General features: G+C 40.1%; 1 protein-coding gene across 3 annotated transcripts in view; it reads left to right on the forward strand.

Moving 5' to 3' along the window:
* The first annotated feature begins 1,843 nt into the window (after positions 1–1,843).
* The window catches only part of mgll (monoglyceride lipase), a 39,562-nt gene continuing 15,334 nt past the window's right edge, over positions 1,844–26,071 (forward strand). Inside the window, exons 1-4 of one of the 3 annotated variants that reach the window (XM_042491905.1) lie at positions 1,844–1,929; positions 3,859–3,994; positions 17,885–17,991; positions 24,530–24,666. In XM_042491905.1, coding sequence (XP_042347839.1) covers positions 3,867–3,994; positions 17,885–17,991; positions 24,530–24,666 — 372 coding nt within the window. In that variant the 5' untranslated portion in view covers positions 1,844–1,929; positions 3,859–3,866. Of the gene's footprint in view, positions 1,930–2,838; positions 2,926–3,671; positions 3,995–17,884; positions 17,992–24,529; positions 24,667–26,071 lie in introns of those variants that run through there. The other 2 variants (XM_042491904.1, XM_042491903.1) reach the window with 2 other exon arrangements.

Consider the following 26,071-nt stretch of genomic DNA (forward strand, 5'->3'; position numbering starts at 1 on the left):
GTTTTTTGGAACAGGAACACTGAATCATATTTAGTCAAAATGAAACAAAGAAGAATTTCCCATAATGACTTGCCTTTTATTGTCCTTGGAACACAAACGGACTTTCCTCCATGAAAAACAAGAAAATTAAAATCTGTTCCCCAAAGACAGCATGCTGATTGCTCAAACACCTAAATGTACTTTTTCCTGACAAGGACCTCTTGTGGCCATGTGAAAAATATTGATGCACAAAAGCAATATTTCAAAGTTCTCTTGGGGCAAAAATTGAGTGTTGCTAATGTATCAACGACCAAAAGTGATGGTGAACTGACCATTTTCAGTAGTACACTTTTACTTAAGATGAGAAGTTAAACCACTAGAGGTCACCAAAAACAAGAATTTCATCTGCTGTGAAGATGCTCTTAAACCGTTATTGTCTCATCTACCACAGTAATTAGACTGAACTGCCATTTCCCCTCATTGTTCAGTGTGACATTGACATAGAGTAGCTTTTCTGGTCAGGTCTGCTACCAGGACAGCACCTTCCTTAACCTTACATTAAGCCGCATTTATCAATATTTTTATAAGCATAGTGCATCAAATGACTATGTAATGTGAAGTGGTTGTTCTTTGTGACAAATCAACAGAAATGAATCACCAACTCTGCAGTATAAGGTGCATTTTAGAGACTGTGGGTTCATTACTGTTTTGGTCCACTCTCTCATGAACCTCATTAACAGATGTGACTGAGTGTAGAAGCTCTGATGAACCAGAGGGCAAAACAGAGCCAAAGGGGTAAATACTGGATTTGTCAGTTCTCCAGAAGCACATGAATGCTAAAATTGTTCTGTCTTTGTGTAATTTGTAAAAAGGCAACTGTTTGCTAACAAGGTCACCACACCCACTTAAAGGTGCCCTGTGGATTATTTTTGAACAAACAATGAATGTGTTTACATTAACTGTTTATCACCAAAAGCATTTTGTGTATCTGTGTGCTCTAAAAAAACATTTTACACGTGGGACCAGAGCAGTGGTCTCCTGGGTTAAAGTCCTGTGTTTGTTTCACCCATTCATCAAAGGTTGGGCAGTGAACATGATAATACCACAAACTTGAAGTGCAAATAGTTACTACGTAAAGTAGTTCTATGTAAAAATGCCAAGAAGGCATGAAGAGGGGAAAGAGGGCTAGTACCTCTGTGTTTATTAGCCTGCAATACTTGTCTTATTCCCGTCCTTGGCTGTGTGTAAAGATAATTATAAAACACATTCACCATAAGGTCATATAATGTCAGTGTGGTGTTTACAGCTTTTTCTTCTGTCCCCAAGTGGCAAAAAAAAAAAAAAAAAATCAATGAGTGCTGCTTTAACCTAAACCTAACCAAACATGAATAGAGGTGGCAGATCACAAAAAGCAGTCATATTAATCATTTTTTTAGAGGTGGTTTGTGAGGATGAATAATGTCCTGCAATGACCTGTCAGAAGGACTGGATCATAAAAGATGGGTCAAGATAACAACATCATGTCCTTTAGGTTAGAGTAATGTAATCTGTCATCACATTAAATAAGGACAGAGAGAGTGACCGATCCCCACATGATACTATTAATACATAAGTATCAGTGGCTCTGGTGTGTGGGCTACAATACCTTTAAATTAAATTCTGTAAATTCTTTACATTAAATGAGGCTATACAGAGGGGGCGAAAGAGGAGCTGGATCTCCGCCTCTGGGGAAAATGTGTATGCTAGTGTGTGTGTGTGTGTGTGTGTGGGGGGGGGGGGGATACTTATTTAGTTTCAACCCAAACGTCGCTGACTGCATTCTTGTCTTGGCGGGTGGCGCGAGCAGAGCATCGGAGAAAGAGAGAGAGACATACGTGTGAAGAGAGAGAAAAGGGATATTAGAGAGTCGAGAGAAGAAGCTGAAACTTCACTGCAGACGCTCCTGCACAGGTCGGTTTGATCTCTGTAATATTCTTGTGATGTTTCTGCACTCACGGTGCGTCTTGGGCACTCCGTTTTGTCTAAATGCGTCTAATCTCCAGCATCAGCGTAATATTCCTGTCGCTTTTGGTATGAAATCAGTGCAACTTGTAGTTTTGTAGTGATGTTCGCACACAGGCTACCGCATCTTCTCTTCCCCCATTCATCTTTTTCACATCAAATCCGCACACCAAAATATTGATGTCAACGCGCGTATTCCACTACTACAGGCGCACTGACATGGGTATGAGCAGTCCAACCACAGGAATCGATTCTTCACAAGGCTACAATGTCAGCTTCATAAGAGACCCTTGCATTGCAATGGGTTTCTGGAAGCATGCAGGCAATAATCTTCCTACTGCCCAGTTCTGTAGTCTTCCCCATGTGCATGATGATTGCAGCAGAGATGAAAACAAAAGGGAGGTTTTGCGCACACGTCAAGAGAGCAGTTTCCAATTCTGAGGCACTCACATATAGAAGTTAAGTGATATCTATCATTTCCACATGCGCGACGGACACACTTTTCGCTGTTATTCATGTGTTTTGTTACTAAATTGTGTTCGCACTTTCAAGCAAGGCACATGACTTAAAGCTTACCAACAGGCAGCCACTTATTTTATCAATTGCTGTCTGTATTGACTAATTGCCACTGGCTATAACCTCTTAAATATTGAAGGTCAGGTTGGCAGGTGACTAAACCTGAAAGACGACACCCGATCACCTTAGAAAATAGCTTCACACCACAGGCTATTTTTAACTCCGGGCGGTACACACACTGTTCTCCTCATTGTAATGCTGCACATGCCATTAACATGATGCAGCTATATACCCAGACGGACCTGATGCCAGGCAGGCAAAATCATGTGCAGTTGTAGAGAGAGAGAGACTGGAGAAGGAGCTTCAGGGGGAAAAGAAGATTTCACAGAGATTGTGTGTGTCTGTGCAGCTTTGCGATGTCTGACAGAGGTAGAGAAATATTTGTTTATTTTCAATTCAAATGTGGTGATATCGTATTGTTAGTTAGTCAGCCAGTGGTGGTATGCAGCGGACAGGTGTTCGTGCACAGGTGTGGGAGAATATTTTTTTTTATAAAGAAATAGCTCGTGAAAATGAAAGAAAAATATATATATATATATATATATATATATATATATATATATATATATATATATATATATATATATATATAAAATTTTTAAAGATCTCGTTCAAATGAAATCTTCTCTTGGGCTAGTGGTTTATCTTTTTTTAATCTCTTTTATTGTTTCTAAATAGCATACGCTAAGTTGTTGAATCTTGTCTTATCATAAGTTAGGCAATGTTATGTTAATGTATCGTCATAATATTTTATTCTTTAGTAGTTTTATCATGTCTTTTCTTACAGTGTCGTAATGCGGTTGTAGTGTTGCATGGTGGATGTTGACATCTAATGTGCAAACTGTTGTTCTTTTCTTATTGTAAGCATCATAGGCGACAACATTTGGCAACAATGCACTTTTAAGTGTCGTTATTATAAGAATGGTGAAGTTGATAAAGATAATTTGAATGACAGAGAGAGAAAGAGGGAGAGAGAGAGAGGTTGAGAGCAGAGCATATGGTCTCGTGACGTAACGCCTGTCGTTGCGAACGCACTAACAACATTGCCTCACTATGTGTGTGTGTGTGTGTGCGCGCGCGTGTGTGCGTGCGTGTGTGTAGTGCAGCTCGGGCTTACATCCGGCAAAGCCTAACCCACAAACCGTGTCATCTCCGACGCGTGCCTAAAACACGCACTAAAAATAAATAAAGAGCGGGTTCAAACAATGAACGCTTTGACCGCCGCCACCTGCCTGCTTGTCGCCGTTTTCAGCTACCTCTACGGCAGCGATGTGTTATCGCTGCTCCGTGTCTCTCTTGCAGACCCCTCCATGCCCGAGCCGGGAGCTGCTCCGCGGCGGAGCCCGCAGGGAGTCCCCTACACCGACCTGAAGCACATCGTGAACGCCGACGGACTGCACCTGTTCTGCCGCTACTGGGAGCCCGCCGGCCCGCCAAGGTCAGTGAAACACGCAGCGGGAAAACTAGCGGCAAGTGTGTCTCTGCTGTTCTGTATCGTCCCCTCTGTAGGCTGTGTGTGTGCAGTGAGCTGTATGTGTGAGATGGAGTGACATACGACTTGGTTTATTTTAAGTGTTTTAAAGACAATTGAGACTCAGTTCACATGGTTGCTTTCAGTCCTGGAGTCACATGAGGGCTTTAACTTCCTTATGAGGTCCTGCCTGTTAATCTTTAGTGTGTGTGTCCAGTTGTAACAAAAGTGCACAGTTATGTAGTGAGTTGTGGTCTCTAACTCTGCCTTCTCAGTGCTAATGTTTGAGTTTTCAAACAGCCAGCCAGGAGTCATATCAGCTCTGTGACTGGTCACACTCCTCTCCAATCAGCACTCCTCATCTTCCATAGTCTGTCAGTAAAAATCAGCACCACAAAATGTGTTGTTTTAAGCAGTTACTCATTATTTTTATCTTTGTATGGGTTGCATAACAGGCTGTTTTACTGGATGGTTTGTCAAATGGACTGCTCAGGACTGCGGACAGCAGGAAAAAAATCATGGACTATGGTTACATGGACACGAATAACCTGTTTATGGGGCTTATCCTGGCTGTGATCATATTTTGGATATGGTGTGTACTCGAGCACAGAGAAATCAGGTCATTCACGTTCCATGTATACACCCTAGAGTGCTTTCTTATAAATGGAATATGCTGTTTACATGCTCAAATACATAAACAGAATATTCCCAAACCCTGATCCTAAATGGATTATTCATGTTTATGTAAATGCACTTCAGGCACAGACCTACCACAACATCATGACATCTCATTGCAAAAGAAAAGTCCAAAACATCATTAAGAACACCTGCCATTCTATTTATGCTCTGTTCTTGCTCCTTCCACTGAAGAAACCTGACCGGAGCATCAAATCGCACACCTGTCCTCTCAGCAGCATTCTCTTGTTTTTGGCAGTTAGATTGCTGAACCATTGACGCACCCATATACACTGCACATTGTTACTTATAGGTTAGCCGAATGTTGTGGGTCATGTTTATTTTTTGTTCTTGTCTGGGGATGTATGACCCTTGTGTAGAGGCAGAGAGTGCAAATGAGCACAGGCATTTCATTATCATTATTTTTTTCTTACACATGACATTAACCTTGATCTTGAACATTGCGAGCAGTAATACTGGCTGAAAAGTAGCCTCCTTGGTTGAGCAGTAACTCAACAGTAATTAATACAAATGTCAAAAGCTGTCCGAGCCCATGATGATAATAATACATCATCCCCACATCCTTATTCTAAGTCATATTGAAGATCAGTCTGGCCCCTTATTTAAGCATCCAGTTTACTTCTTAACCATATGCAACATAAAACATCCCCAGGTCAAAATGAGAAAACAAAATGACATCATAAAGAGAAAACCCAAGCTGACCCAAGCTCGTTAAAAACATTATAATTATGTTAATCTCCTCATAGAGGCCACTGACTACCAGATGCACCAGTGACTCATACTGGGCCATGACCCCGTTTTCTAAAAAAAGACCCAGGAGCAGTTACTGGTCTAACCACCTAAAAAAAAAGTTAACACATTCTGTTAATAAATCAAACATTTACCGTGGGTGGAGATCCACAGTACAAGTTGTCACTGTGAAATATTAATCAACTTTTGGAGGCATCTGTTAAAAAAGAACTAGCTTTGTTGGACTTTGTGGCTCACTTAGATCCATGAAATCATTGACACATCAACACACGTTTGGCTGGGTTTTAGAAAAACACAAAGGAAATAAATGAGGACAGGCTGTGGTTTTCACGCATGAGGAAGTTTTGGGCATGACATGGTTACACCTGTCACCTCTTCATACTAGTGTCTTTTGAAGTCTTTCTCTCCGCCCTGATGAACAGCATCAAAGTTTATTTAGCAAAAGTCATGAGATCCTGACTCATCAGGCATTCTGGTGAGTGAAAAAGTGTAAATGACAATGTAGTCTCTTAGCCAAAAAGATATCAAACAAAACAAATAGATGATTTATGAAACCAGTTTTTTTAAAAAGGACACGGTAGTGATATATAGCCTGCTCTTAAAGGGCCCCCTCACTGTGCATTCTCGGCTGCAGCGGTGCATGAAACAGGACACAGATGTCATGTTTAAGCTCACTCACAAACCACACATTTGCTTGCAGTGTGAGAGCACAGGAGGAAATGGATGTGACAGAAATGCCTACAAAACATCTGGAGTCAAGACATAACTGATCTCTCTGTCTCTCTCTCACACACTCACATACACAGGCGAGGCTTGCACATCTCAGTAGAGCAGTGACTCATTAACTCTGACACTTGTGTCTGTGCCTCTGCTGCATCATTGCTTCATAAAACGCAGCTCATAGTTTACAATTAGCATGCGTATATGCATGTGTGTTTACCTTGCTGCCATCCATGATTTATCTGTATTTGTACATGTGGGTGTTTGTATACCTGTGTGCGGATATCTTTGAATATTACTCCTCGGGACGATGTATTTGTGGTTGGGTTGTTGCCTGATGCGCTCTGGAAGCTCTCGTTAAAATGTAAATGTGCATGATTGTGTTCAGGCAGTGGGACAAATATATGACCTCACAATTGCCCGCAATTCCTCAGTGTACTGTGGCCGTACTGTGGTCACTCAGAAGACCTTTCCCAGACCCATGTCTACTCTAAAATACATCCATGATGCCTACACTACCACGTGAACAGAAATCTACTGCCTACTCTTAGATTTCAAGCTTGTCAGGAATCTTGGAAATGATTAACCAACTCTGAAAACATTTCCAGCCAAAAGCATCAATAAACCAAATAACAAATTTGATTGGCTTACCATAACAGCTTTATTTTTCTCCTGCAAATCATGTCCTTTGGAAGTAAAAATCAGAGTCACTGCAGGCTTAAAATAGCTGCAGATCTCTCTGCGTTGTAACTGTTTTAGAGCCGAGGCTTTGGATGGCTTACATAAGAGCTTTCTCACTGGAGGCCAGCCAGTGACCACGCTAAAAAGGCATGCAATCATGGTACAAAGAGACCTGTAAGACTCAGTGAAATGCTGTATATCATAGCGCTGTATGATTACGGCCAAAATGGTAATCACAATTATTTAGATCAAAATTGAGATCACAGTTATTCATCAAGATTATTCATTGTTTTTAGGGACTTAACATTTTTTTATGGCATGTTCACGTTTAAATGAACAGAGCACTGCTTTCACTTTCACTTTGTGTGACATTCTGATAATTAAAAAATCTTGGATCTATTGATACGTAACTATTTTTTAAAAAAAATATTATTTATATACAGCTGTCACAGTACTGTGACACGCTGCAGCATCACTGTTATAGATGTTTGAGTTGATGCTAGACAAGGACAGGGATTCAGTGAGGCTGAGTTAGCAGTGTGACTCTTCTACCACTTTTCCACCAAATTAGTTTTGGTTCTCGGTCATGGCTCCATCAGGATTCTTTGTGGAATCAAGTGAAGCAGTCTGCGTTTCCACCTGTTTTTTAGCTGGCTTAACAGGTTAGTTCTGTTACTTTCTGGCACAGACACAAGTTTCATGCTGTTTTTTTTGCGGATTATTTGCTCTCTCCTAAATCCAAAACTCTTCCAAACAACAAATGATGATGGTTGATGATGAAAGAATTTTATTTTGCCCGTCTACAGTTGCAACATTCAGGGTAATTTTTCACAGGCTGCAGCTGCAGGGTGCTTTTGTAGCGGCATGACAGCTCATCAAAAGTGGAGGCTGGGTGTTAGTTTAGGAAGTGCTTGATCTGACATGCAGCAGAGCTTTCTATGATCGAAGCACGCATTTTAAACGCGTGTCACAGCTGATCATGTTCATGTAACTGTCGAAAGCCAAAATTGTGATTAATATTCGATTACTGTGCAGCCCTAGTGCATCACGATGTGTATACCCATCGACAGGTGTTAATAGCTGATAGTAGCGGATATTTTGTGTCTGATTTGTGTGCATTTTACTCAAATTTGACAGTTTCATTCAAAAAAAGAAAAGTTTTTTCAATTCCTCAAAAATTGTACACATACTGCTGTGAAAAAGCTCTCAAGGCCGCATTTAAACTTTCACAGAACACTTAAATTCTTCGCTGAAGACCAGACTTATTAAATTATTTTAGCTGAGCTAGCAGCTCCTGGGAGCTGTGTCAGGTCGTTTTACGGCGCATTTTACAAGCTGACAAAACAGAAGCCATTTAGAAGACCACCCTCAGTGCACCCACATACTGATTTACTGGTCTTAATATGCTGCTGTGTGTGTGTTTATCTCAGTATAATCATTGGTAGTTGTGAGTGAAATCAGCATCTCCGGGACATGCCGGCATCTGAATCCCTTAATGCAGTTACACACAGGATGTCATCATTGAGTAAAACTGCTGAGCAAGTGTCACAAAACACTCCAGCCTGTTGTCTGTCGTGCAGCCTACACTTAACCATGAAAGAAATACTCTGATGCACACACCTCCTGTTTTAACACAAGCTGCCCCTGCACGCTGATGTTTCACAGTGAAGGAGCTCTCTGTGGTCTGACTGGATGGATGCAGCCTCCAGACTCACAGCAACCCACTCGCTGCAGCAGTCAGATTAGTAATTTAACACAACGTGACACAGTGTGTCAGAAACACATTCAGGAAATCTCTGTCGATGCAGCTTAGCCAGCAGCTAAGAGCATTTAGAAGTATTTAAGTTAAAAAGTGACTATAGCCATCGGCATGAATGGGGAAAAGGAATTAAAAGTTGTATGCATTCACTTTGGCTGCTTTTAAAATAAATGTTTTGTCATACAACTCGAAAATGGTATACTTTATGGAAGGATGGATGGTTTTCGGTTTGTGGATTATTCCTGAAAACAGCAAGAACATTTATCGTTTTTGTGTGTTAGACAAGAATATTTTGATATCAGCCACAGCAGCAGCTGGTGCAGTGATAAGCTTTGATGATGAAAGGAATTTCCCGACAACAGATTTGCTGTTTGACACTTTGTTCAAACAGCAGCCAAAAGTCTCTAAGACTTCATTGCAAAATGCTTCATAGTGTTGCATGATTTGGAGTTGAATTTATGCATGACTGTGGGAAAGTGTGATTATATAGAGACTTCTGATAATATGCTACTGTTGGCAATTAGTCTTCTGGTTTACTCAAAAACAAACCAATTATTTAATTTTTCATCTGTTTATCAGATGATTATTTCCTATTTTCACTGATTAATCTTTTCATCACTAAATGCCAGAAAAAGCAAAAAATAACAGTTTCCTAAAGTCCAAAGTGATGTCTTTTTAGTGCTTTATCAAAACCCAAAGATTTTCAGTTTTCTATCATTTTAAACAAAGAAAGGCAGCACGTCCTTACAGCTGAGATGCTAGAAGTTGGGAATAAATGCTTGAAAAAACTGCTTAACCCATGTATTGACTATTCAATGCATCGTCAGAAACATTAAAGTTGAGATGTCATGTGCTGTAACCATGGTGACACGCAGCAGTTTGAGAGGGCCATGCCTACTTTTATTAACTCAGCTATCTGGACCAATAAAAGGCCAGCCAGAGAGGTAATCACATGGAGTGTTTGTTTAGCAAAGAAGCGGAAATTAAGCAGACCCGTGCAACATGCGTCCTTTGTGTCAAGAGGCGGAGGTGGAGACACCTTAGTGAAGTTTGATGAACTGATTGTGAGCAAAAAATGTGTACAGATTAGGAGATAGTTATTTTGTTTGTTGACCATCAGCCAGCGAACTCGTTTGTTTCAGAAAGCATGTTTGCAGTTTAATAGGAAAATTGTCTGATTAATTTGGGAACCAATGAATGTGATGCTGCTGGACCAACATGTGGATGGCTGAATGAGAAAACGCTGCAGTAACAGCAGGTCAATGCAGGTGATGGCTTAAAAAACACATCACATGTTGTTCTTTGGCAGCAGTCATGAAGAAACAGTTTTTGGATTGAATATGGACTGGTTGTGAAAGGTTGTAAATGTGTTTCAAGGACAGTATTCATATCAACAAAGAGCAGTTTGTGAACATAGCTTAAACGGCTGAATGGAAAGAACATCAGCATAACATTCCTGATATTGATTTTTGTTGCTACACTCACTTTCTGTACAGTTAAGATCATTGATGGTTCTCTTTCACAGCCAAACTGTTCAAAGTTGTTTTGTTAAGCTTGTGCTTAAATTGAGAAGTTATTTATCGGAGATTGTGTTTTTCTGTGGTGATATTATTATTTTTTTGGATAGTAGCTGGGTATTACTGTCAAGCGGCTAATCTGTACAGCACAACTTTATTTTCTATAGTTTCTCTCATGTTTTTAAATTTTCTTAGTCGATTGTGAAACAAAATGAAGCCTTAAATAGATAAATGAGCATAAAACTGCAGGCAGGGAACTGGCTTTTCATGCCAGCAACATGCTGTATATTGTTTATGAATCACATGACAAAAAGATGATTGAAAAGTCTGAAAGATACAGCAATAAAACCTCCAAAAATATGCAGATCTTTATTTGAAATGTTTCTCGTTGGGATGTGAATGACATGGGGTCAAAGGTCATGAGCGCCTGAAAAGCCCTTTCACTAGAACCAGGAAGTAGGTGAAAGGTGAAGGGGAGGGGCATCTACAATATTTGACAAATCTGCAATAGACGTCCAACAGGGGCTTTGACTCCACATGGGGACCAACATACGTGCACTGCACACCTGTATTTTCACATAACAAACATCTTTGCATACCACAGTTTGTCATAAACACAAACACACACACACAAATTGTATAAATAGGTCAATCTGTAATCGAAGTTTTCGCTGATGGTGTCTGGATGAGTTTCCTTCCCTGTCTGCGTTTCTGCTTTCAGAACATTTCATTTTCCTGCTGCTCGCTGCCAATGTTACGCTCGTCAGCGGAGGATACTTCACAAAGATAAAAGCTCTATAATGATTCTCTTCATGTTTGTGCTCGGGGGCAAATTTTGGCTGAGTAATGCAGTGTATGAAATATTAGGGCCACTTGTATTCCCATAAAATTCAGCGTTGGTGATCAAAAGTGCCAGCTGTGATCATTTAGTGTAAATTAATTTGAAAAAGATACAGAGAAGAAGTCAATTTTTCAGTTTTCTTTCCACTGTTGCTCACATTCACAGTGACTTCATGATTTCATTTAGACCGTTACAGTGAATTAAAATTACTGCAACGGTAACATCACAGGATTTACCATTAAAGTAAGATGAAACATTAATTGTGCGAATATATAACTAGTTATCAAAGCATTCCACACAACTACTATGATTTCCATAAATAAGATTAGGTTCTGCTGCCATACAGATGTATTCATTATATATCTTTTATCATTTCTTATATATAAAATGCAATTTGATCATTGGGAAAGGGGAACTTTGAAACAGCAACTTGTGATAAGATACATCAAAGAATAATACAATTACATAAGAAGAAAGATAATCATCAATCATGAAACATGGGGGGGGGTTAAAGGAACATAGAAAGAAAGTTATTCAATCATAAACACAGGAGACAAACCAATTCATAAAAACACCATTCAAAAACTTTTTTTAATTCTGCTCCATCTCTGCAGGTACACAGTTTGGGTGTATTTGTCCATCTATCCATATGACAACATGTACGTTTAAATTGAAGTCGTTTGTTTGCAGCATCAGTCAGATTCATACAAATCCCCACAACACAGTTTGAACCTTCCACAGCAAGTAGGTGATTACATGTAATTATTACTGGAAACAGACAGTAACTGTTGAGCTTATAGGTCTTTTTTTTGCCCCTTAGCTCCACCATCTGCACTGTGCGAGAAGAGAGTTAGGCTGATAAAAAGAGAGAAGTCTTTAGCTGTGCAGTGGAATATATTTAATATCATGGTGGCCTCTCTGGTTTACCTCTTGTATCACTGGCGTAAAATCTCCTGCTGTCTGTCTGCCTTCATTTCTAACCATCACACAGCAGTTTCTCCGTCTCTCTCTCTGTTGTGTTTTTTTCTGTGCAGCACATGCGTGCATGCACACACACACACGCACACACACACGCACACTTTCTTTTCTGTACCGGTTTGTCACACTTCATCCCTTCTCATTTTCCACTTGTCTCGTTGTTCTTCTCTGTCATATCCATTTTGCTTTTGCTTCAGCTGCATTAAATGTCACTGTCACCTGGTAAACCATGGCTTAAAATGTCAGAAAAACTATTAAAACTTTTGAACTGAGCAGAATACAGTTACAGTGAAGCTACTACTTTCAGGGCTTTATGTTGAACCGCTGCTTCTAAAAATTGGCCATTTTATATATTGGTGTGACCTGACCTATAATTAAATATATACAGTCACTATACTTTACCTGGGAATTAGTGTATAATTTGGCAGGCTGGTCATGTGGTTTCTTTATTTTAGCTTTACTGTCCCAAAAACGTTCTAAGTTTGGCTTTTCAAAAGCTGATGATGTCCTGTTTCCTCCCTGTCTCACATATATCTTCTCTTTTTCTCTCTGATCCTCTCGTCTTTCTCTTTTCCTTTAATCTTTGCCTCTAAATTTCAATACACACCCCTAAAACTGTACATTTACAGAGTCTGCATTTAACAGCACTGATGTGGTCTCACACACACACACACACCCACACACACACACACACACAGACACACACGCACACACACACGCTGTACATCATTTCCTTTGGGCAGCTCTTCAAAGAAAGCTCAGCAATTTGTGGTTCTCTTTCTAACATTCACACTGTGGTACACACAAGATTAGAGTAAAGGGACACACACACACACACACACACATACACACACATACACACACACACACACCATTAGGTTCTGAGCAGTCTAAGTCTATTAATCGTATTAACATGCCAGTGTTCGGTCGTTACGTCTCGTCCTCTGGCTCCTGTCCAGTCTGGACACACAGACGCCAAAACATTCAGCGTTAATTTAACACCACAGTATGTTTACATAAGAGCACACCAGCAAAAGCAAATTCAACACATTAACATGATGTTGGACTGTCGCCCCAGAGACATGTCACACTCAACATTTTTAATCTCAGATATGTCTGTGAACTTATTCTGCCTGATTAAACTTGGTCTTGCACAATCAGGTGCAAAGCAACAGGATAGTCAGGGTGGTATAACCCTTTTTCCTGCATTTTGAGTTGACATACTCAGAAAAATGATTGCTCCTTTCTATTCAAGTAAGTCATGGCAGTGTGACCGTGAGCCAGAGCACACTACTGGGATCCTGAAACTAAAGTATCTAAATGAAATTCAGCTTTCACTCATTTTGTTTACACCTGTTATTTACCTGTAGACACATGGCAAAATAGTTTTGCTGAAAAAGGCTTATTATTTTAGCCTGCACATGCTAACACATTCTAATGCTGCGTTCACTTCAGTCAACGCTCAGTAGACATTTCGTGATCCAGATTACTAAATTTGTGCTCTTTGGCATTGTGTCAGAGGTACCAGCAGAGCTGAAATGTACAGGTTTTATATGATGGTGAAGAGTTGTAAGTAAAATAAAGAATGTAAGCACAATAGTGTAGCTATAATGAGTGACTGTCCCCTGTGTTGGCTAGCCCAGAGAAATAGAAGACATTTCCCATCTCTCTCCCAAGTCTTTGCCTCATTGCTCCCTATCACCAAGTAAATGAAATGATATAAACATAATAACTGTACCTTGAGTGTAATTTACTCCCTGAATGAGTGGTTATCTGCTGCTATGAGTCACCAGAGTACCATTACGTCTGTTAATTTAATTGTAGTATACTCAGCTACACGTTAGGGAGACTTTAACTGATGTCAGACACATTTCCCACTATTTAGCTTCCATACTATTTTTCTTTTAAATAATGAAACTCCTCATTATTGGTTTCTTGTAAGTCTTGTGATTAAAGACAGGACATTTAGTGTGTCTCCTTGCAGCGGAATGAACTTTCACAGCTCTCCTTGTTTACTGCTCTGAATGGTGGTTATAATTTCTCATTAGTGAACTGTGGTGAGAACCAGATTGTTTTTTTCTTATAGAAAATAGATCAACAAATTACATTAGAACAAGATGTTAAGATATTTTGAGTACATGCTCTATATTGTGGAAAATTATGGAAAAGTCACAGAATTTCATAACACGGCATTCGTAGAAACCCGGCATGATTTTGTCATTCCTTCTTGTAACTGTCAGCCTCTGTGAGCATCAGATGCCTAAAATGCCTAAGATTTTTGCTTTTTGGTGTTAAAATTATGGTTAAAGGGTGGAGAAGGGTTTGAGTTGGACGGTTTGTGAGTTCCTAAATAATCTTGGAGCAGCCAGTCAGCATCGCATTAAGGGGATTAGGGTCTTGGCTTTGTTTTGGGCCTGTGGTTGTTTGGAGTAGCTCTGAGTCGAGCCAGGGGGAGGACTAAACTCTCTCTCTCACTCTCTCTGAGTGTTTTAATAAAGCTGGTTATAAGCCATGTTGGTCCAGCAACTAAAACTGGTGTGGGAGACAAGTCGGTCTCCAGTTCCCATGAGACATGACAGGGCAAGACAGAGAGGGTGAAGAGAGATAAAGAGAGAGAACTAAAAGCTCCTTTCTTGTTACTGGGAGATTAACGTACTTAAGCTACACACAAAAGAATCAAAACATTTCTAATCAGAGAATAATCAGGCAGGTGATAATACACAGTTAGATTTAAAGTTTAGTGCTGATGTGAAGCCGCTCCCACTTTCAGGTTTCAAGGCAACAACATCTGAATATCATTGTGTGAGGCGGGTTACAAATTAGAGATTTATCGATATTTGAAATAATCGTTATTTGTCTAAATATATAACATCCCTGTACAATCAAAGGCAAAGACACTTTGTGTTAGTTGAAATATCATCTTTAAATGTTTCCCCAAAAAGTCCTACCCCTGCTTAATCATGATCGGTCCTTCCTACCCCACCTTTAAATGGAAGTTAGCATTAGCTTCACAATACTCGGGGCTGTATTCACAAAACATCCAAAGCCTTAAAGTTTCTCCTAAATCTCTGAGTTCAGAGGAACTCCTAATAATAAGAGGCATTTCAGTCCAACGTTTGTTTGTTTGTTGTTTTCTCCTGTTCATATTGTTGTTTGCTTCATCTGTTATGGTATTTTGTTCCCAGTCAGCTCTTTGGTCAACTGCAGTTTTTAACTATGCTCCAAAAATAAAATCAACTTGACTTAGTAGCCTGCCCTTACCCAAAATAACAACCCAGAAGTTAATTGGTGGGCCGAAAGCTCGAGTGGCCGCAGTAATTGTAACGGGAGCGAAGGAGGAACTCGGGCAATGTAGTGTAGGGAGAGACACAGTCTCGGTAGGGACGAAGGTCAGGGTAGATGGCCGGGTCAAACAAACACAGGATTTTCACCCAAGAGACAAGGACAAGTGTGTGTCCTGTGTGAAACCAAAAGTCAACGAAACAAATGTACTTATTTTAACCCAAGCCATGATCTTTTTTTTTTTTTTGGAAACTCAACTAAGCATTTTTGTTACCTAAACCTTACCATTTCATTTTGGTTTAGGTGATAAAAACTATGCTGGCTTCACAATGTTAACCACATGTTTAACTGTGGCTGTTGCAGAGACTCCCCAACAGTCGTATATCGTTTTAGAAGTCATTGGCAAGCAACCTATTCTTTTGTTTAGATTTGACGATGTGTTGAACTTAGTGTTAAAAGCAGTCAGAGGTCCCCTAAATCACTAAAACCTAATCTCAATCAGTTGAATGCTGCTGGTAATTTGCCTGAGCATTTATTTAAAGTACCTTAGGTATCCAATATACAAAGTAAAGCACAATCCTGCAACAGTGTGGCCAATTTCTAGCCTAAAATGTATCCAGAAACACATTTTGTTGCTGTCATGTTGATAAGTATTTTTACACAACTGGGCAACTGAGAGCCTTGTGGTGCATTTGTCCACCCAGGTGAAGAGAGGATTCAGGTTGATGTCTAAGTAAAGAAGTACAATACCAAAATGTCACAGCATTTTGAAATAACACTTGTCCCTAGTGAATGCCTCTTGAGTTTTGCCAGACCACTTTTAGCAAAGTGGAAACAGTGATCTGCTCTGCACGGCTGAACGACACACTGATGATGCCTGAATATTGTCACTTGTCTGCAGATGCCTGGGTCTGAATGAATGCAGACATCTGTTAAGATTCTGGGTAATTAAATCCTTCAAGAAAAAGCAGACTTTACATCTCCCACTGTTAGCTGTCACCAGACATATTGCTTTTATTTGATTTTTTTCCTGGCAACTCAGGCGTACTTAAAACTGAAATTGACGAAGAAGAAGCAAAGATGGAGAAAAAAAGTTAGACGGAAGAAGAAAGAAAGATTAAGGCAGACCAAAGAGGGTTTTTAAAGATTGATGGATGGAGAGCATGGTGGAAAAAGAAAGAGCAAATTAAAAATGTCACATTACAGCTGAGGTTTTCAGTGGAGTGTGCAGTGTGTTGTTCACTGTACAGTCGTCTTTACAATGAACCCAGATTAGCCCCATTAATCCCCGCTGCCCCTCAGCATGTGTGTTACAGAACATTGTGCCCATACAAAGCCCCTCATTCACACACATGCTCACCAAAGCACACACACATGCATGTATACACACACTCGCTCTGAGCCAGAAAGTGCAGAGGAAGTCTCAGCCCGAGGCAATGGCTTTTCTAAAAGAAGGGAAGGAGCAGCAAGTGGAATCAGAGTGATTTTGCTAATGAAGCCTGATGAACAGCTACTCTTATTCCACTCTTTTACCCGCCTCATGCTCTCGCTCACTTTCTCCCTGTTTCACTCCCTTTCCTTTTTCTCTGTCGCTGAATACATTTGGGCTAATTGTCTGCCGCTGATTGAAGCTCTCGCAGGCTTCTCAGCACTGCTGCTGCTTAGAGAGAGAACACTGCAGCGTTTCAGTGCTGCTGCGCTGCTTAATATGCACTGATAGAAGAAACACAACCTCAGAAAACCTTCTCTCACAGCCGGAGCGTCAATAACCAAAAGGTCTTTCTTTCTGAGTAAACTTAAAGTCTTGAAAAGAATATTCTTTACATGATATCTTCTCTCTGTCATCACCTCTCAGCCTTGACTGAAATGCATTAATAGGTGAAATGAACAACAGATTATCCTGTTAGCTTTTACATAATGAGTCCATTTTGCGAAAAGAGCATGTTTTTGACATTTCGTGCTGGCTTTGGCTTTGGGGCATGTTTGACAAGTTGCTAATTGCTTTGTGTGTAGTGAGCCTGTTGAGTTGCCTCAAAGGAAAGGTAGACAAAGACTTAACTGTCCCACTAGCCTGGGGCTGCTTGGATGTCATGGTTATTTGAACACACATTTGCATTTTAGAAATATTAAAAGACTTTCATAATTAGTGTAAGGCAAAAAGAGAGCAGTAAATAGTATATACACAGTCAGAATTCGACCTCAATAATTTGCACTTAGACATGCCTCAGAGATGTCTGTCTTCTCTCAGTGTAATGTAACTAGATGGCACCTGGCTTATGGTGCTCCGAGCCACAAAAAATAAGTCTGATAAACTCAACAGCAATGTCTCTTTCCAGAAATCATGACACGCTCACTCAATTTGCTCAGATTTCAAAGGGTTAATCTCCATCTCATCATCTCCTTCATCTCACTGCCCTCCTCCCCTTTCAGTCAATAAAGTCCTGTACTGAAGGAGAGAAATCAAGATCTCCCTGCCTGTACAAGGCAGATCTACAGTTTGATAAATAAAGGAAGGATGGCACTCCCATGAAGAAAAATGTAAACATTTGCTGTTTGTTTGTCTCTGCTCGTGAGAGATTAAAATAGGAGATAAAAGGAGGACAAGTAAATTAACTATCCTCTCCTCTTCTTAGGGCTCTTGTGTTAATTGTCCATGGGGCCGGGGAGCATTCTGGACCGTATGAAGAGATTGCGCAGAGACTGAAGGAATTGTCCCTGATGGTATTTGCACATGATCACGGTGAGTAACAAGCACATTACATTACATGAATACACCTACTCTCATGGCTGCCCTCGTGTTCAGCGGAGTTCAAACACAGAATAGCTCGTGCAAAGCTTCAAAGAAAGCCCATCTTCCCCCTCTCTGCAGTAACAGGCCTCGCTAATTGTTGAGTGAAGGAAGCCTGTTAGAGAAAATTAATTAGGCTCGGTGGTACATTGGTCTATTGTTCTGCCGCAGTGCCTCTGTGTGTGTAAGTGTGTAGGTGGTGCGCTTTTAATGCACTGTCGAGGAAAATTTCACAAGTGTTGATCTGAAGTGTGAATGAAACTTCTGGCTCTGTTCAGGTTTCAGTGAAACTCTCACGCTAACACTTCAGCACTTGGAGAACTGGTTCTGAGCTGATACATGGACCAGTCATACAGTTAAGTTCAGCTTAGATGTTTAGCTGGTTCTCATGGCCAGAGTGAATGACCTTAAGCAAGTCACCATTTAGCACCTTGTTCAAGGTTATGTTAAGAAAAACACCCCAATAACCTTTAACACATTAAGAAAACAGTCAATAAAAGCTCAGGTGAAGCAAGTAATAGAGAGATCCGCCTTCCTCTGAAGGCTGAAGTTGCCATAGTACCCGTAGGGTTGCATTCACACCATGTCAGGCGTTGCAGTGAAAATACCAGTCTTACCAGTTATTTGAATGTGGGAAGTGTATCTAGGCTGTGATGGTGAAGCTGCAGGGCAAGTTGATACCGGAGTGGCCTGCGGCAGAAAGTTGAGATGGAATCAACTTTTGGAGAAAAGCATTCTGACGGCATGTTGCAGTGACCGTTAACGTAACCGGTGATCAGTACGTAAGATGCCCGCAGTTCATGGGAACAAGTAACACAGCCCCTTTTGATTTAATATTTTAGTGAGTAAAAAAAAATAAAGTATATTTTAACAGCTCCTGTGTACTTTACAATAAAGACGAGCACTCCCTTTGTTTTTTGTGTGTGCACGTGTGTCTTTGTGACAGTAAAGATGCTACAGTGATAATAATCAAAAGGAATTCAACACATGTTTTAAGCCAACATAAACAAGCTTACCAAAGACAAATACTCAGTCGCTGAGATTGGCTTTCTATAGTTGTTCTCCACCCTCCACTCCCCCACATATGGGCCAATTATTTTGCACTCCCACACAGCCTCACAACCCTGTGGCAAATTTCTGCAACACCTGATTTGGTGTGAATGCAGCCTAAGAAGCAGAAAGTTGTAGCAATTAATATGATTTCAAAAACAACAAAAGTATGATTAGCAGACAGCCAATATGCATTGTGACAGTTGTTGATGATTTTATGATGGATTTTTTGCTGTCATAAGGTTGATTTTTAGCTACACTAGCAGCATGGCTGTTTCGGTCACTATGACCCAGACTTAAATATCTCCACTGGCTGGACTGCTGTGATGTTCATGATCCTCAGAGAATGAATCTCTCGCACACCATCATCATGAGTTTGGCATTTTTGGTTTTGATTGAAATATCTGCACAACTTTGGATAGATAATATTCAGCACATTCAAGTGGTTCAGTAAGACAAGGCTACGTATGTTCACTTCAATAGAAAATGTGAAATTGGCTAAAAAAAAGAAGGTTTAGAAAACAGAAAAGTGCATAAAAGTTTTGGTTTGATGGTAATCAGGTGATAACATCTCAAAAGCAATATTAACTCTTCTTATAAACCCCCCCACCAAGGTGCTCTCAGGCAAGACTGTTTGGTTGTACTGCTCTTAGGTACAGCAGGAATGTGTGAACTCATGTGACTGTGCAGTACAGCCTCGCAGCAATAACAGCAGTATGTGTGTTCAGTACACTCATCGACAGACAAACAGCAGAGAGAGACAGAGAAATAAAGTCCCAGCTGTAGATGTGAAAATATTTACAGAGGTAGACATTTCAATAAAGAGCTGGCAGAGATGTGAACGATGAGGATGACTGTGGCAGCTCACACAGGAGCAGTTTGCTCAGTGGCTCGCGATAAAATGTCACACTGTTAAATGGAAAATACTGAACTGGAACAAGTCCCTGTAGACACTAGTTTTCCATCTATCACACACACACACACACACACGCGCGCCTCGGGCCACCCCTGATGAGTTCAGCAGTTGAGATCTTTCTCTTGTTCTTCCTCTGTCATACTTTATTCTCTCTTTCATTTGTTTCTTTCTAATTATAGGACTTTTAGGTCTTTTCCATTCACAGTCTGCGCAGTCTGGAGGCTTGTTCCATCTGTCACACACTTCAGCTACACTGAACAACGATATACAAGCAACACTTTCGTTTTTGCTCCCACTTTTCACAGGTTTAAGATAAAGATCATAGACTTCTTTTGCACACAAAAGACTTGTTTCTCTCATTTTTTCTCAAAATTGTTAAAATCAGTGTTAGTGAGTGCTTCTCCTTTTCCAAGATACTGTGCTTTGGGCTACTCACATGAAAAGGTTATTTTAAAATGTGCAGTTTTATCACACAATCAATACAATGCTGCAGATGTCACAAGTTTTGAGAGGGCGTGCCATCAGCATGCTGACCACAGGAGGTTCCACCAAAGCTGCTGTCCATAAACTGAATGTTCATTTTATTACCATAAGGCATCTCCAGTGTTGTTAGTCTTAATTTGGCACTATATTCAACCTCACAGCTGCACACCACATGTAAACTCCCACCACCCCAGGACCTTCACATCCAGTGTCTTCACCTCAAGATCATCTGAGACCAGCCACTCAAACAGCTGAGGCAACATACTGCTTAAACAATCAAAGACTTGAAAAGGAAAAAAAGTGTCATAAATCGCCTCAGTGGCTGGTCACAATTAATTATTGAGGTGACGAAGCTGGATGTGGAGGTCCTGGGCTGGCTCACCAGAGTGGCTGGATGTACTGCCAAATTCTGGGAAAATTTGTTGTTTTGTCACATAATACAATGCCACAAATGTTGCAAGTTTTGAGGTTGGGTGTTATTGGCACGATGACTGCAGGAATGTCTACCCAAGCATTTGACTGTGAATTGAATTTCCTCTTTAAGAAATTCACTTAACTTCTTTAAGCTGTCTCAGAATTTGGCAGTACATCCAAGTGGACACACATGAAACATTTTGGCTTTTGTAGAATGATGACACAAAGGTTGTAGCTTGATATGTAAAAAAAACACTTATACTACACAAGCACTGACTTTCAAGCAGTAGTGAAATATTGATAATGGATTGTTTATAATAGGCACAGATAACAGTAAACAGGACCACTCTAATGCTGTTTGTTGATGCTCAAATTGTGTTCGTCCTCTCATTACATTATAGGAAAATAATGGAATTTCAACATTTAATGAGATCCGTGCTTGCAATGTTTCTGATTTCATCAGTCTGTGCAAAGATTGTTTTTTCCTACAACTCCGACTGGATTAGAGTAACTTCTCCCAAATGCCATTATCAGGAAAATATATTTGTTTTTTGTTTGATTTGAGATTATTTGAAAAAAATGATTTCACACCCCATAAAACAGCCATCATTTCTACCACTATATACACCAAGCACTCAACACATCATGAAATTCACATTCATGAAAAACAATGTTTGTCAGCATCCTGTAGCATCACGATACATAGAATGAATCTGAATGTTTTTTATTTTTTTTTTTTATATTTTATATCATTTTTAGTTTTACTATATTATTATTCCTTATCTGTTTATACATCAGACTCTACTTACGAGTGCCAAAAGGAGTTGTTAATGTAGTTGCTGACAAATATATTAATAAACACTTATATCTTCAAACAACCACATTATAGTGTGTTAGTCAATGTTTACCTACTGCTTGCAAGTGCTAAATAGGGGTCATATTTCTGTTTTATATAATTATTGACGATGTCGCCTTAGGCTAAAATTAAAACCTGGTGATATTTCAGAGACCAAATCAATGAATCAACTAATCAGTTAATCAAAGAACAATCAAACACTCATGGATAATGAAAATGATCATTAGTCAGGCTGTTCTTATATACTGTTTGTACATAAAGTTAGAAAGGGTAATACTCCAGAATTCATATATAATCCACATAAAGATTAGTCATTCATGTATAACCTACGCAAGTGGGAAGGCTGAGATCATGTGACCAATCTGTTGACGGGAGCAAAGAAGGAAGTATTATGAAACATGAAAGTCTGCATAAGGAGACAGATTGGGGTGGTGGATTGGTCAAATAAACATAGGGCTTTCCTATAGAAGACAGGTGTTTGTGTCCCATGTGAAACCAAGTGAACTCTGAGATTTTCAAGATATGTTGTCACCATGTTTCTTTTCCTCAACCCAACCTATCTTACTTTACTTGCTTGAACCTAACTACATGTCAGTGACAGAGTTGTTCAAATTTAAAGTTTCAGCATACCTGCAAAAAATTAACTTAAAAATGCAATGAATCAGTGGTTTGCAGAAACATACAATGCCAACATTTTTCTGGTGATTGTGTTGCATGTGCCCTCAATTATGCCTCCTCAGAGATATTTCTTTACTCCTCAGAGCAGAAATAAGGGCTTTGGAAGGGCCTTTATGATGGTAGACTGAGACGACTTCTTAGTCAAGCAAGGAGCGAGGAATGATCAAATAAGGGCATTGGCATAAACCCCTGGATGAGGATGAGAGCAAGAAGAAAGGGACAGGAAAGAGCAGGACTCAGGACAGAAAAAGAGTTGCTGAAGAGAACAGGAAGAGGAAGAAGAATAAGATATATAAAGAAGTAAAAAGAAGACACAGGTTGAGTGGGGAGAAAAGATGAATGAAAAGTGAAGTCAAGAGAAAATGGAGGGGGTGCAGGAGTTGAAGAGGAGGGAGAGGACGAGAAACAGACAAGAGGAGACAAAGAGGAGAGAGAAATTTGAGTGACGGATGGAGAAGAGGAAATAAATCTGAATATGTATGTGTGTTTGCATGTATAGATTAAGTGTGCGTCTTCACATTGAGCTTTCTGCAGCAGTGGGTGAGAGGTGAGGCGGGTTGCCATGGCAACCATTGAACCAATAACACCAGAGAGCCCCTAAACATTCACAACATGTGCAACTCACACCTTCCTGCTCTCGCTCTGTAATCTTACGTGCGTTTGTGTATTTATAAATGCTGTGTATGTGCTCCATATATACAAGGATGTCTTGACGCTTTGTGTTTTTCTCCTCGTCAATACGGACGCAATTATCGCAGCGTGGAAATCAATGTCCAGTCACGGCAGCAATACGTGATGGAGCACTGCAAACTTCAGATCGATGCACACTATGTCCCCTCCCACGTCAGATCAATGACCTCACACTCTGCTGAATCCACAGCTTTTGTTACTACTGGAACACACACAGATGTTCACACATGAGCACACATCAGACACACAGAGACATGTAACCACTGCAGAATACGGATCTACTGCTGTATGACTGGAAGAGCTGCAACATGCAAACAACAGTCGTGATGTGAATGTTTCTAGCTGATACCAGCAGCTCTTTAGCTCACTCTGTCGATTGGTTGGTTGGTCAGTGGTTCCACAAAAAATTTCAAACCGTTTGAATACTCAGTTTTTGCCCAAAGATGCTGAAATATGACATGGAGGCTTTTGCAAAAGCACCCTTGTTTTTCAGATTTGTTTGGTAATACATTAACTAAATCTGACAGATTTCACAGATGGAGAAGAAGGAAGAATTATGAATATGTATGTGTGTTTACATATATGGGTTGTGTGTGTGTGTGTGTGTGTGTGTGTGTGTGTGTTGACATTGAGCTTTCTGCAGCAATCATCTTACAGAGCCAGAGCAACAGCTGTCATCATGTCTCCTAGAAGCATTGAGGTGTGACCATGGGGTCCACATGTCAGGTGGTGATAAAGACTTATATGGTGTAACAGAATGTGGGTAGCAACTAATGCAGCGTATCCTCATTAAGCAGCTTGTATGATATTTAACGAATTAGGGCCCCATGAATGGCATTGTCACATTATGTATTTAACGTAAAGTTACATACTTCACGTAAACTACATTTAAAAAATGACCAAAAAATCTACCTTGTACCTTATAAAGGTGCGTAGGTTAAGCTCAGGCAAATAAAGTTAGGTAGGATAGGTTTTGATTAGGTTCTGTTAATAGTAGGGCTGCCCTTTGAAAGTTGGAGATTTAAATCATCAGCTTGAGAGACAAGATCGACTGAAATTGATTCAAGTCGAGCAGTCAAGCTTGACAGTGTGCTTGTGGGGATGTTTTGGTCCCCAGACTTTGCTGCGTGAGTAAGTGCTCTTGACTTCATGCTGCTTTTTGGTACAATAAAAAATATCCATGCCTATGCCAAGATGCAATTTTAAGTAAGACATTTTCCACTTTTCCCAGTAGCCTGCTAAGTAAGTGTCTGTGATTCTCACTTTACCCCCTGAAGAAAGTGTTCATAACAAATCTTTTTCTTCTTTTTGAGGTATTAAAAAGGTCCAATAAAATGTCTTGTATCAGTATCAGTTTCTTCACACCAGTCTCCTCTTCTTTTTCATTTTTTTTCTCCTCACAGTTGGCCATGGTCAGAGTGAAGGAGAAAGGATGAACATCAAAGATTTCCAGATTTACATCAGAGACTCCCTTCAGCATGTTGACCTGATGAAGTCCAGCCACCCAGATCTCCCTGTCTTCATCGTGGGTCACTCCATGGTAGGACACTTTCCATGCAGTGTTTTGCTGTTAATAAGAGATTGAACTGTGGGCCAGTCTTTGGGTTGTATTTTTATTTTAATCACATTATTTCTTTTTTTTTTTCAAATAATAGCTCAGAGGAAATTAACACTCTTGCCATCGTCTGGGTTTGTTTCTATGTTTTGTTTGGTGTGAAATTACATAATATTGTTTCGGAGCTCCCGGTACAGTGTGCTCGATACAGAGAGACAGCTGCATGAAATTGAAGGGCAAGCCTGGTTCAAGCACGGAAAAGAAATACTGAGATCAGTGTTGAGAGGTTTCCTGCAACAACGTGACATTCAAATGAAAGAAATGGCGCACGCTCTTCTCTCAGTATGAAGTGGTTTTATGTCCCAAAAAAGGCAGCCATAAGAAACCAGAGTGCATGGTGTTCTGCATGAAATGTGACAGCAGAATAACAACAGAATCAGGGTGTTTCATTATTTCTGGCACATGCAATTAGGAACACTATAATGCCATAAATACTTTGACACCCTGCTTTATTGATGATATCTTATATGGTTTGGCTTGCTATTACCACCAGATACATAATTTCTGTATGATGAACAGATTCTGGTTCAGGGTTTGCGTAGTTGATCCTTTTCAGTAAAGGTACCTTTTACACAGTGACACAGATTCACACAACCTACAGCAGCTGTTGCTGGTCTCTGTAAACCTCCAACAGAGCAGTTACAGGTTCAGTGACCTGCTGAAGGGCAATGTGGGTGTTTTTGTTGACGGAGAAGAGACAGTTTGCCAGTCCAGGAATCTAGGTAATATTTTATTTACTGTACTGTGATGTTCTCCTGACCTTCTGTGACGGTGACCGCGCGATCACCTTTATCTGCAAATTCAGGCTTTCACAAGTATAAACTAAGGGATTTGCAGCAGTATTTGTCCTTATATTTTCTACGTACAAAGGTTGTCTTCAGTGGGAATAACCTAGAATTATTCTTCAGTGAATGGATGATTATTTAATTTGGTCTCGTATTTTGGGAACATCTGTCTTGAGTGACACAAGAAGATCACTCTTATATCTGTTTGATATGAAGCTGCAGCTGGTTAGCTTAGCTCAGCATAAGGACTGGAAACAGTTAGCTGGGCTCTGTCCATTGAACAAAAATTAACTTCCCAGCACCTCTAAAGCACAAATTAATTAGAGAGCTTTATAGGCACTGTTAGGTAGTTTGTTACCTGCCAGATATTCCCCCCTTTATATAGTCTTTGTGCTAAGCTAAGCTAACAGGTTGCTGGCTGTAGCTGTACATTCAATGCATGAGAGTGATATTAATTGTTTCATTTAACTCTCCACTAAAAGTCAGTATTTCCCAAAATGTCAAGCCTTTTTTTTTAAAATGTGTGTCCCTTTCTATCATCCTGT

The sequence above is a fragment of the Plectropomus leopardus genome, chromosome 8 (assembly GCF_008729295.1).
Source record: "Plectropomus leopardus isolate mb chromosome 8, YSFRI_Pleo_2.0, whole genome shotgun sequence".
In the NCBI taxonomy this organism is placed as follows: Eukaryota; Metazoa; Chordata; class Actinopteri; order Perciformes; family Serranidae; genus Plectropomus; species Plectropomus leopardus.